The 13,041-nt window shown below is 35.4% G+C and overlaps 1 protein-coding gene and 1 pseudogene across 1 annotated transcript; both read right to left on the reverse strand.

Annotated features, from left to right (window-relative positions):
• Positions 1 to 429: 429 nt before the first annotated feature.
• LOC118033696 (ASI1-immunoprecipitated protein 3) lies at positions 430 to 5,769 on the reverse strand. Its single transcript, XM_035038784.2, has 8 exons — positions 5,333 to 5,769; positions 4,973 to 5,035; positions 3,395 to 4,159; positions 3,114 to 3,248; positions 2,433 to 2,516; positions 2,261 to 2,320; positions 2,054 to 2,140; positions 430 to 886 (listed from the first exon to the last, which is right to left on the reverse strand). Exons 1-8 carry the CDS (start codon positions 5,711 to 5,713, stop codon positions 617 to 619), a joined length of 1,845 nt encoding a protein of 614 aa, XP_034894675.1. The 5' UTR covers positions 5,714 to 5,769; the 3' UTR covers positions 430 to 616.
• A 3,570-nt stretch (positions 5,770 to 9,339) lies between these two features.
• Positions 9,340 to 12,823, reverse strand: LOC118033880 (uncharacterized; annotated as a pseudogene).
• Positions 12,824 to 13,041: the final 218 nt, after the last annotated feature.

A 13,041-nucleotide genomic window follows, 5' to 3' on the forward strand; every position in this document is an offset into this window, starting at 1 on the left:
TGGTAAAAACAAGTGCACGATGGCTGGTTTAGGCGGGAGGAAGCAAAACTGAGGGGAGGCAGTCTGTCTCAGCAACACGCAATCTGCCACATCAAATTAAGCTTCCTTTTTCTTTTCTTTTTTTTCAATCAGGGTTAAATATGAATCAAAGAACATGTAGCAGGTGGGGAATCCTCTGTCTATCAAAAGCACTTGAACAACAGAGAGCTTAAAAAAGCCTCGAGAGCGGGTCATGAGGATGCTATTTTTCTTTCTTGCGGCCCATGCGTACCAGCAGCGAGCTAGATATTTGCACGCTTCCCAAAAAGGTTTATCCATTTCGGTTGAGATCCAAATAACTAAAGCAATTTCAGTTAATTTAGATTTTGATGCATGGACGAGGAGGACATGCCATGATTAGGTTTACAATGAAATTCCATCCAGCAATGATTAGGTAAAAAGAACTCTTTTAAGCTTTTTGACAGTATTGACATAAACCTACTCCTGTACACCAACTCTTTGCTAATTATCTGATAAATAAACCTAACCTTCAGAAACGGGCATAGCCCACTTTGAACAACTGTACAGGCAAAAGCATATTCCTGGCTGTATTTACTACTCAACAATCTTTCAAATTTCAAATTTCGGGATTCTCTTCAATCTTGACCTTGTTAAATGATCTCTGGTTTTCCAAGACGGGCATGTATGGTTCGCTTGTTTTCTTAAGGAATTCAGCTGCCTTGTCAGATTCACGGGGACTCACTAGCTTCTTCTCAACCTCGTCAAACTTGGCAGTTGCCCAAGGTGCAGTGCCTACACTTCTGGCAGAACTTGGAGTATCTATTGATAGCATAGATACCTCATCCCTGGATGCATACCAGGAATTGCCACAGGCAATACACTCCAACTGTAAACCGGAGAAACTAAAGTTAACTGCAGGGCTTAGATATGGCAGTTATGCACATAGATAATAACCAGTACACATCGGAGCTTGCAATTCAGAGTTGCACTATGTAGTCCAATCATTCAAAATAACTTCATTTGAAAGTCACATTTATATTATAGATAAAACATTCAAGACTTCAAATTCAGGAGGACAAAAAAAAACTTCCTATCCCATCAGTAGTAGAGAAGAAAGGCACGAATTGCCTTCCATAAACATTTCTTAGATTTCATGCTTCCATGAAAAATGTCTCATGGAGTACAGGTTAACAGGAGAATTTGGCAGAGCCAAGCCCTCCAGAACAGATGCCCGCTGCCATTACATGCTGCTAATGCAAAGTACATGACCTCTATAGGTCAGGACCTAGCATTAAATGCAATGAGTTGAAGAAGATATAGCTATCAAACAGGAATATCTGCAAGATTAGCAACTGAAAGAATAACTCTTTATGATGTCAACTTAGTTAAGGTCCAAAGACAAGTCAAACCCAAGGAACTTCCAGATGATACAATCAAAACATGCAAATTGGTTTTGAATTCCGTGTTTGGTCCCAATACTTGTGCAATATGACAGGACGAATAATCCGGAGATAGAAAATAAAGGGTTTTAATCTCCAATCAGAATTGCTGTTGCTTCAACATCTAAGAAAACAATTCATGGCTTATATTTTCTTATCTATGAGCAACAGCAGTGGACATTTTGTTCGTTGAACTATCATAGGTTTTTATCTCCAATCACAATGCCTTACGGAAGTTGTTCACTATCATGGATGGCCTATGGAATCTGAAATGCAATCTGAGTTACCGTGGTCAGTAAAATTTTGACTTGTAAGCCAATATTTCATATAGGGATTTAATACATGCACAAGAGGACTGAACCACAACTATCAATAATTTAGCAGACATGGAAATGCAGACCTGTTGTCTACAGCTTGATTGTATGAACATATCATGCTACTGTGCACGAAACAATAGTACATCTATCAACTCACTTTATGCACTGTGCGTTTGCACCCTAGCTCATTAAATGTAGTGCAGTCAGTACGGCAACACAACTTGCTAAATAGTTGAAATTATTGTTATGTCAAAAATAATAGTGGGGTAGAGAACAAGGTTCTGGTGTGAAGAAAACCTGGTAGCGGGCTCCATGTCCTGCTTGGATGATGTCCCTTAGTCCCACTTTAAACTCACTGCATCTTGAGCAACGAGCATCCGTCATCTGATACACATGCAAACAGGTCAGCCAAGCAGTGAGAGCACAAGCACACATCCAAGTGTATGTCCAAAAAAAATTATAATATCTCAAAGTTAAAACCAAAGTGTGGTCAAATGAAATAACCTGCATACGCTCTGACTCCTCAGGCTCCTTCTTTGCAGTTTCCTCTGCTGTTAAACCCTCCTGAAGATAAGTTCGTTAATTCATACACTTCATGAATGTTGTACACATTCCAGATGCAAATCACAGCAGCAGAAATGAACAAAATAATGGCAAGCAGGAAGAGAACTTGTACCTTTAACTCATTCGGTGACATGTTCAATATTTTTGAGGGCTCCAACTCTCTGTTTAGCAGACGGCGGGCTAGGAATGCATTATTCTGAAAAAAATTTAAAGAAGAAAAATTGATGTCAATATCCTCAGCAAAAGAAGGTAAGATGTTCAGTCAAAAGTTGGAAACTCAACACCATTAGTTCAAGATGCATCCTGTTCCACCACAAAGTATTAAGCATATGAATTTGGACCATACTCCACACAATAAGATCAATACTGCTTCAGGCAAACCTACTTGAATGCTTAGTTTTTCCTTTAAAAGCATTCCGTTCAAAAGCTTTTGATAAAATTTCAATCTTTCATTTCAATATGCAACTAAATACACATGTATTAGCATCATTGATTTTAAGAATATACCTGTTTTCTCTTTTAAGAGAATTTCGTTAAAATGCAGACAGAAAACACTTAAATATTTTATTTTGGTAAACCAGTTAAACACGTACATGTGTGAATCACTAGTATCCAAATGTAAAGAAACGGTAACTGCAGTCCCACTAAATGACTGCACATCATTTATGAAGACTGAACTCAGCTCCGTTGCAGTATTGCACCTTTATCCCTGAGCAGAAAGGAGGAAGAGTATCCATGCAGAGTGAACCCCCAGAGCACAGCAACCTCGAAAGAAAGGGAAAGCAAGACTAACCTTGAGGTTGAACACTAGCTGACGCAACTTTTGATTATACTTCTGAAAATCAGAGGAAAGTGCATCATGTGATGCCTTCTCAAGAGCACTTACTGCAGGAACAGCAGCTTCTGGCCAGGGAAAAGACTTGTCTCCCTGTCATGTACAACAAATTAGAGTGCTGGAGTCGAAAAATCTTCAAAATTGTCAAATTTCCATCCCTAATCTGCTCATAATCAAGATACCAAAAATGGAATTCACTATATCATATGCCAAAGCTAAGTACACAACAAATTATACACCTTCACACTATCTTCTTCAGATCCATTTGCAGCTCCCTGAGACTTCTGCTCTTTTTTATGGTCCACACCATCAGAACCACCTTTTATCTTATCATCATCAAGGGTGCTGTTAGAGGAAATGCACATATACTGAATACACTGAAGAAGCCGCTCCAGCCATTTGTCTCGATGGGTATCACCAGTCAATGCATCAAACTTTACTAAGATGGCATAATACTCCGAGCCATTGCCTGTACAGCTTCCTGGTGTTTCAGCTTTAAAATTATCAGATCTGGTAGTTGCTTCTTCCTCCCTTGTCACATCAAGAGGTGAAACAGTCTTCCTCCTCAGAGTTCTTTTTGCCTTTGTTGGATCTTCCAGTTCAGGAGGAGCTGCAGCAGGAGCATCTTCAACTTCAATGTCAGGAAGGTCTCCCATCCGTGATAGAGTTTTCTGAACAAGAAGATCAATTTCATGCTGCTTGTTATCTTCATAATCCTTATCAGTAAGCTTCCAAAGCTTCCTCTCCACAGTGTCATACACTTTCCGGACAATGAAACCAGGATACTGTTTGCGATTTGGGAGCTGTTTGTGAACTGGGACAAAATGCACCACACACTTGTGCATGACAGACTCTGCTGGAACCTCATCGCGATGAAAACTATAAAAGAGCTCCCTGGTATCACGTGACTGCCAGCTTCCACCACCTTTTCTCTCAGCCTCCTCTGGGCGATAAAACCACTGCCCAGTGACCATCATGCTGCCATCCTTAGTCTGAGAAATATCCTATCAACAGAATAACACTTCCATTGGACACGATGGAAAGTGATGACAGAAATCTTACATAATAAATACAAAATGAAAGCAAAAACAATCTAAACAAATTTACTTGTTGAGTATTAATTATGATTACTGATAAGGAAGCATAAAATTGGCCCAGCAGTGTGTACTTAGAAACTTTTACTAGAAAGACCTATGACATAATAAAATGTGAGAAAACGGTTACAAAATGAAATTTTCATTCAGTGTGAAGAGAAGTTTACTTGCATCCCCAGAAGTGAAAAAAAAAAAAAAAAGGAATCTAAATGATTAAATTGCAGAGGTATGCAACCCCCGTCCCTTTTCCTACTAGTGGTTGGGGGTCTTCTCATAATCTTGAATGTAAATTTATTCCCATTCGAAAAATGACTGAACCCAATTCCCAAGTTAATTGAGATTCATAATTTACCAACGTTTCATGTTAGGAAATATTTTAATATATCATTCATTTAAACCCATCACCCATTATTTAGTTGATGGCTGTCCATCGTTAGAATCAAACATTACTAAAGATGATTAATTTCAAACCAGAACAAAACTTGCACAGAAACTCCAAGAAATTTGCACGGCATTAACCACAAAAGAATATGATTATCAAGGTGAACAGAAAAATCAATTTTTCGCTTCACCACCAAATCATCCACTGTCAAAGAGACAATACTGAATAAAAAGTGAAGGAGGCAAAACCATATGAAATTCAAATTAGAGTATCTAAGCATGAGATGCATATCCAGCAAATAGGACACAGAACACACAAGGAACTAAAATAATATGAGTTACCTTGATAATTGCCACATAAGGTTTTTGCTCTTTATCTTCGGGAACTAGAAGGACAGGATCCTCCTGCAGAACAATCAGAGAAGAAACAAACAAATATCCACAGTAATGATCATATGAACAATTAGGGATGAGCAGTAAAAGCAACAATGATTCCACGAAATCCCTCAAAACCACTGCTGCATTTACAGGCTAAGTATGGATAATAAAACAGCGGACAGCTTAAGAATGCGAGGATTCATTCAACGAAAAAAATCAATTGACAAAATTAAAGCGCAAAACCTAATATTTCTCCCAAAAAAATGTAGCTAAATAGCAAAAAGAATCCTAATTATACGAATTAAATTAAATGAAAAAACTCACAAGCTCATATCTATTCCCGTCAAACTCAAAAGCATCATAATGGGTTCTCCTCCCTCTCCCTTTCCCAGAAACCCTAGTCGAATCCCCAACGGGCTTGGCATCCTCCTGCGGCACCTCTTCCTCTTCCTCTGGATCCTCCTCGAGCTCCTCCTCTACTTCATCCTCCGATTTCTCTTCTCTTAATTTTTTCCTGGGTCTTCCTCTCCCTCTCCTTGTCGTCACTACTTCTTCTTCCTCTTCTTCTTCTTCAAGCTTCATTTTCTTCCTCTTCCTCTCGCTGATGTCTCCAGGCCTTGTAATCGTTGATGATGATCGTGCCTTAGGTGGCGCCTCGTCCTCTTCATCGCTAGTGGAGACCTGAGCGAATCTTCGGTTTCCCATTTGGGTTTTGGTTTCTTCACTGTCAACAGCAGTGGTGAAGATAAGTTACCGAGGAGGAAGTGTTGGATTCCTTATATAGGACACTGATAGAATACAGAAATGGCCTTATAAATTGAACAAAACTGCATCTATGCCATTTAATTGAATTCTGTAGTGTTTTTATTATTCTTATTATTATCACCAATGCGTGTGATTTTTATTATATATGAATGTATTGTGAAGCAATAGATAATTAACTGTGAATTTATTGTATATGCATGCATTCTGAATGAAGAGATAATTAATTGTGGATTTGTATATATGTTTTGCTGTATATTAAAATATATGGGGATTTTTATTATACATGTAGTGTGAATCAATATATAATTAACTATGGACAGCACTATAGCACCTTGGAGTCATTTCACTCCGGTGTTTTTAGTCAAGAATTACGGTTGGGGGTGTGATCTCTATCAAAAACCGTTGGGTCTAGCTTTGATAGTTGGACCCAATGTTGTTAGGTGTGATTGATAAGCCAAATTAAAAAAAACAACTTTCAAAAATAACAATAACGTCAGGTTCTATCTCATTATGGACAACACTATAGCATCTGGGGGTATTGTCTTTTGTTTGTAAATCAAAAAGGATTGTTGGGTCGTTGCAACAAAACCAAATAGTTTTGGGTCTAGCTTCCATCAAGATCCAATGGTGTTGGGTCCTGCTTGATCCATTAGAGTTGGTCCTATCCCAACGGGACTCAAGACTTTAATTTTTTTTTTTCTCTTTCATACGGTAAATATGAAATAAATAGATGATATTTTTTTTTTCTATTTAAGGTTCGGTTGGATTTCCTTATTTAATCATGTTTTTTTTTCCTTTCAAAAATATTTTAAAAATAAAATTTTATTTTTTTCCTTTGCTTCAAATTAAGATTTTTTTTTTTTTCTCTTGATTTTTTTTTCAAAATAAAAACATTTATAAAAATTTATAATTCTAATATTTCATATTAAAGTTGATGGGCTCTAAATAATTTTTTTGTTCACATGGTATACTTTATATTTTTGTATTATATAAGAGAATTTTTTAATAATAAAATCCAACATGTAATTGCGTTTGCTTTCTGCTGGGCTCTTTAAAAATGCGTGAGGGTGGACATAGACAATTTGCATTGTGGACAGCATTGTAGGCATATACTACTTTCACCGTGGATAATATTGTAGTGCCCTAGGGGGCATTTCTTAGCTATGTTTTTTATATATAGCTGGGGCATTGCCTTCTCTGTTAAAAGCTATTGGGTCTACCTTGACAGCTATGCTCAATGTTGTTGGGTCTGGCTACCAAGTCAGGCCCAAAACACTTCTAAAAAGTGTTTAAAAAAGGGTTAGGTATGGCTTGGTTTGCCAAAGTAGTTTACCCAATATCCTTTTTTTTATGTTCTTAAAAAATTAGGTGATGATTTAGTTTTTTTTTCAACAATGCTTTAAAAAAATTAATAATTTTTTATTTTTTTCTTTACTTCAAATTATTTATTTTTTTAGTTCATATTAAGATGTTTTTGTATTAACTTGATGCCATTATATAAAAAAATAGATTTGAACAAATAAAAAATATTATCTTAATATGTTTTTTAAAAATATTTTAAAAAATATTAACTTGATGCGAATATATAAAAAATAGATTTGAACAAATAAAAAATATTATCTTAATATGTTTTTTTAAAAATATTTTAAGATATTTCCAATTTTTTTTTCTTTTCACTTATTTTTTTTTTTCATATTGTAAAGAGAAAATAAATTAATGTGACTTTTTTTTATATTATACAAAAGTTCGGTGATAATAATTTTTTTTTTCAGGTTGAGTTAAATATCCTTATTAAAGCATGTTTTTTTTTGTATTTCAAAAATGTTTTGAAAAAATTTTAAAATTTTTTTTATTGTTTTATTTACTTCAAATTAATATTTCTTATGTTTTTTTATTTTTTTTAAAAAAATATTGAGATTAGATGTGGCTAGGCTGCCAGATCCAAGGAGAATATATTAATTTGGGTCTTGCCCCAGAAAACCCAAAATAGCTTTGGGTCTTGTTGTGGCTAGACCCATTAGCCTTGGCTCTTGTTGTGAGCAGATCTATCAGCGTTGGGTCCTGTCCCTAGTAGAACCTAATGCTCTTAATTTTTTTTCTTTGCTCTCATGTAATTTCCCGCCTATATTTAAGACAAAATAAATTGATAAATTTTTTTTATATTGTTTAAAAGTTCGGTGATCATAATTTTTTTTTCATTTGAGGTTGTGTTAAATTTTCTTATTAAAGTATATTTATTTTTACGTTTCAAAAATTCTTTGAAAAAAATTTGATAATTTTTTAATCTTTTATTTACTTCAAATTAATATATTTTCCTTAATTCATATTAAGATGTTTTTGTACTATTTTTATGTGATTATACAAAAATAGATTTTAAAAAAAAATATTTTGGATAATATTATAAGGATATTGGGTCTAGATAATATTATAAAGTTTTATTAATGTTTGATTTTTTTTATTCAATAGTTTTGAATTATATATATTATTGAATACATAAATAAATTATGCGTTTGGTCCTGCCCTGTAATACCAATAATTTTGGGTTTGGCTCTCCAACAGGACTTAATAGCAATGGGTCCTATTGACACCTACACCCATCAGCTTTGGGTTCAACCCCTAATAGCACTCATTAGTGTTGGGTTTTTCCCCTACCAGGATCTAAAAGGTTTGGATACACTTGCCTAATAGGACTTAATAGCTCTGGGTTTTGCCATTACTAAACCCATTAATATTAGATCCAACTTCCCAGCATGACCCAATAGTTTTGAATTTGGTTTGGTTATCAGACTCAAGACACTTAAAAGATTTTTTATAATTTTTATTTTTTGACATTTGAAAAAAAAATATTATAACCACTATAGAGCACGGATCAATATACTAATTGTTTTTTATACGTTGCATGAAGAAACACATTTGACAAAGTTTTAGATGATAAATTTGAAAAAAATTGAAAATTGTAGTAAGGGTAATGGTGCTTTCTTATGAGTATTTTTTTTTTCATTGCTAAAGAATATTATGATAAAGTATGGTATATTTTTTCTTAAGGTGCAATTACCTTACTATATTAAAAATTTGGGAAAGCTTATCAAGTTTATATGAATATTGATGGTTCTTTTTTTCAATTTGTCCCTTTTATTTTTTTTTTTTTTAATTTCATCATAATATTTTTTTAATAAATGTTTGGATTGTTTATGAATTAGTTAAATCAACCAAATTATAATATAGCAACTCTTATATTATTTAATTTTAAATTCAGCTAGATAAAGAGTTAGATCAATAGATTTTTTCTTGTTAATTTTTTTTTTATTTTTTTTTATTTTCATACTTATATCTATTGACCAATTGGTCGGATGACCTTTGAATTGACGAAGTCAATTGTGTTGTATTGGAATCATGCATTTTCATATAGTTTAATTTTAAACTTGAATTAGTTGAGGAGTCGGATTAAGAGATTTCAAGATTGACATATTGAGCCGGGTTTAATAACAATAATAAATAGTTCTTTATCCACGATCTTGATATTTTTAAAAATTAAAAAAAATAATTTGATCCACTACATAAAAGCCTTCGCCCTGCTTTTCCCACAGGTCATCTGAACCTTGAACGTTCTCACTTGATGCCAATTAACAATAAAACTAATAAGCCTTGTAAAGCATGAAATGCTTTCTGTCTAATTTATAAAAGAAGACAGTATTTTAATGCAAGACATGTGCTTCTCTTCATTCTCTGTGTACAGACTCTCACTGCCTACTCAAAATTAAAAATAATAATAATAATAAAGACAGGAATCAAGAGTGCCAGAGGCTTCATATGACTAGAGGATAGCATCACTCGGTCAAGGGTTGAAGTTCTTGTCCATCCATGTCAAGAAAGCCAGTGTCTGTTGTTTATAGAGAAATGTAAATGGAGCATCACCAGTTATGATCATTATTAAGTGGAGCTTGTCTTTTAACTATGAACATGACTTGAAGAAGTGAGTCTTGCATATCAGAACTTCACGGTTTCAGCAACACCATTTGCTAATGATGGAGTCATTGATCAGTGTGAACTTTGCGAGACTCGTTCGAGTTCTGTTTCATGTGCAAAACGTGGTGAAAACTCTTTGATTCAGATGCTTCATCAGAAACTTAGGCAGCACGTAAAAGGAATGGTAACAAAAACCTCAGAACCGAATTGAAAATGATCTATACCACCGTTCATGTTTATAGATAACGATCTACCTGAGACCATGACCAGATTCATTTAACTCTACAACGCACCATGACGCAGCCAGGAAAAAGTTGTAAGATCATGTTAGATCACCTGTGTAGACAGCATGATTTTGGAGCATAAAATGAAGTCGGGCAGCAAAAGTGGCAGAGACAAAGATAACAAAAAGATGAAAGCAAAACGAATAAAGGAAGTTTCAGAGTCAGATGATTCAGACAACCCCTTGTGATCTTCGCATCTTAAACACGAGAATGCTTATCCTACCTGTACAAACATTGAATTAGTCAAATCAATAATGTTTTGACAGCTTCATGCACATTGATGTCAATCATTTCCTTCATGCTAGTCCAAGATTCTGTTTCTTTTACTTGCTGTTCCAAGTTTTTGAGCAACCATTGCAGCTAACTCCTTTTAGATCCCTCTGGCTACTTGCATCCTAATCTATTCTTCTTTCACCTCTCTGCATCCAAAGAATTGTTAGAACATTAGGTTGATCAGTAATGCTAGTTACGGTCCTTGTCGGTCCAGAGCTTTTGCTGGACGGATGTTTTCTGCAATCTGGAAGCTGCTTGTTGACAGGGACAAAATGCACCTCACACTTGTGCATTACACATTTTGCTGGGACCTCAACATGATGGGTACTGTAGATATAACCATTGTGTCACGTATCTGCCAGCTTCCACCACCATTTTTCTCAGCCTCTTCAGGGCGATATAACCATTGTCCAGTGACCATCACCATCACCATCACCATCACCATCACCATACCATCAATGGTCTGCGTAATGTCCTGTCAATAGAATGACATGTCCGTTGGTCTCAAAGGAAAGGGATGACATGGAAGTTTTTAGTTTGCATTTGGTTAGTGTCCTGGTACAGAAGGCACAAACACAGAAGTGATAGAAACGTATTTGGTTGGATGGACGGAGACGGAGATACAAAATAAATCTATCTCTATAACAATTTTTAGAGTGAATTTCTTTTCTTCCCAAACAGGAAGTAAAGAGGGACATGTCCCTTCTATTTTCACTGTCCTCATCTCTTCTGTCTTGAAACAGGAACCAAATGTTAATGCTAAGCATAAAATGAAAGCAATCTCAATTAATTCAATTATTTATGCAGCTGGTAACAGCTAAAATAACATCTTTGTCCATAAAAATAGAGAATCATGTTTTTGCTTCACCACTTAGATTATTTAGCATCAAAAGCAAATGCGAGGAATAAAGTGAAAATGGCAAAATGTACAAACATCTGATATAAATACCAATGGCATGAGTGTGTGTCCGCCAGATGGGACATAGAACACAAAAAGGATCAATGAAAAAGCCTATAGAACACTACCTTGATAGTTGCAATGCCCGGCTTTTGCTCTTTAGTTTCAGGAGCTACAAGCACAGGATCCTCCTGCAGGACAAGGAAACCAGAAACAGAAAGATATAACCTGACGATGACATGAACGATTAGGAAAAAAAGAAAGCAAATGCAACCATGATTCCACACAAAGATCCTCAAAACAAGTGATGCATCTCCACATCAAATTGAAACACACAAACAGTTTACAGCTTAAATTTCAAAATTGTCCAGTTAGCTAACCTAACTTGACCACAACACCCTATAACAAGGAATTACATGAAAACCCTAGCTAGAAGCAATCAAAGAATGAAAACAATTGAAAGAAGAAAAACAAGAACTCTGAATTCCATCAATCATTTCAGTTCCTTTCCCTGTAAATGTGCATTTTCCCAGAAGCCGCTTCAAGCTCAGGAGAGTTTGCTCCTCATTTTCACTCCCCAAATCTTTCACCCCACACAAACTCCAAATCCTCAACAAAATAGGTCCAGAATAAAAACCGCATCTGATCAATAAAACAAACCAGACAATAGCTAATTTTTTTAAGGGGTAATTGCTATGAGTTATTAAATTAATCGTGCAAGGATCACGCTAAAAACGTCAAGTTTTGGTAGAAGAGGCTTGAGGTGGTGGGGTATATACATTTGTTATTTTCCAAAACTGGATCACCATTTTGTGACCTTCTTCTTTCTGGAACAATGCTTGAAACTCTTCTTTTTTCCCCTTCAGAATTGTTTGCACAGAAATGAAAAAAGATTGGCCGTGAAAATATCAGCAGCAGTCTAAAATGCTAAAATGATTTTCCTTTTTTAAATAAACATTGGCTTTTTCAAACTTATAATGTTTCGACTCCTATCGTGTTCTTTTCTCCACAAATTCCTTCAGGGTTGTCCAAGATTTTCTCTTTGTTTTACTTAACGTGCTGCTTTCAGACTGCTCTTTTTTGTTTGCTGATCTATTTCTCTTTCTCTTCTTTGCATCCAACAGAGAAGACTTGTTGCTTGGTTGTGGAGTTGCTGGACTGTTTGTGATGTAAGTGCTTGCCGATATTTACCGGTAAAAGCAGTCTCGTCATTCTTAATTATCTCGATTGTCTTAACTCTCGCAAATGGAGTTGCTAGACTGTTCATGATGGAAGTATCCACGCATACTAATTGCAGGCAAAGTTGTCTCGTGTATCTTGATTGTCTCATCTTTGCTACTTGTGCCTTCCTCCGAGTTATTTAGCAGCCAGCGTGGGCTTGGGTGGGCATATTTCCTTCAGGCCTTTAGGAGTTCCTCTTTTTCGTTTAAAATATGAACAGTTGTGGCATTTGTACACCACATTATTCTTCATCAAAGTATAAAACTTCTTGTCCCGGTGCCTTGCCTTTGCTCGATTCTTTTCAATTCGTATTGTGCAGATAAAGCCAGGCTGAAGAATTGTCTCGCACCTGCAAAACAAAGGATTCCCAAATAGGCGGAAAATTCCTACTGACCATGACAAGCTTGAATTTCAACAGCAAAAACATAAAGAATCAAGATAAGAATGGTGTTGCGACTGTGATCTCCCAGTCAGCAAATGACTTCCTGTTCATACAAGTTCATCTTCACCAGTAACAACACATGCAAGATTACGCATTCAAGTAGAGTGCCATTTCCACACAAGTAGACATATCATAGGTTTGAATTACATGAAAGAAGCAATCAGTTATAATTTATATATATAAA

This window comes from Populus alba, chromosome 1 (assembly GCF_005239225.2).
Source record: "Populus alba chromosome 1, ASM523922v2, whole genome shotgun sequence".
NCBI classification, from domain to species: Eukaryota; Viridiplantae; Streptophyta; class Magnoliopsida; order Malpighiales; family Salicaceae; genus Populus; species Populus alba.

What these genes read in the sequence shown, in the direction of transcription:
- LOC118033696 (XM_035038784.2), bottom strand. Translation starts at nt 5,713, where the DNA reads ATGGGAAACCGAAGATTCGCTCAGGTCTCCACTAGCGATGAAGAGGAC. An exon ending in CTTATGTGGCAATTATCAAG is followed by an intron (nt 4,160 to 4,972) that starts GTAACTCATATT and finishes TTCTGTTGATAG; the next exon opens with GATATTTCTCAGACTAAGGA. An exon ending in GACATGGAGCCCGCTACCAG is followed by an intron (nt 887 to 2,053) that starts GTTTTCTTCACA and finishes TCCGGTTTACAG; the next exon opens with TTGGAGTGTATTGCCTGTGG.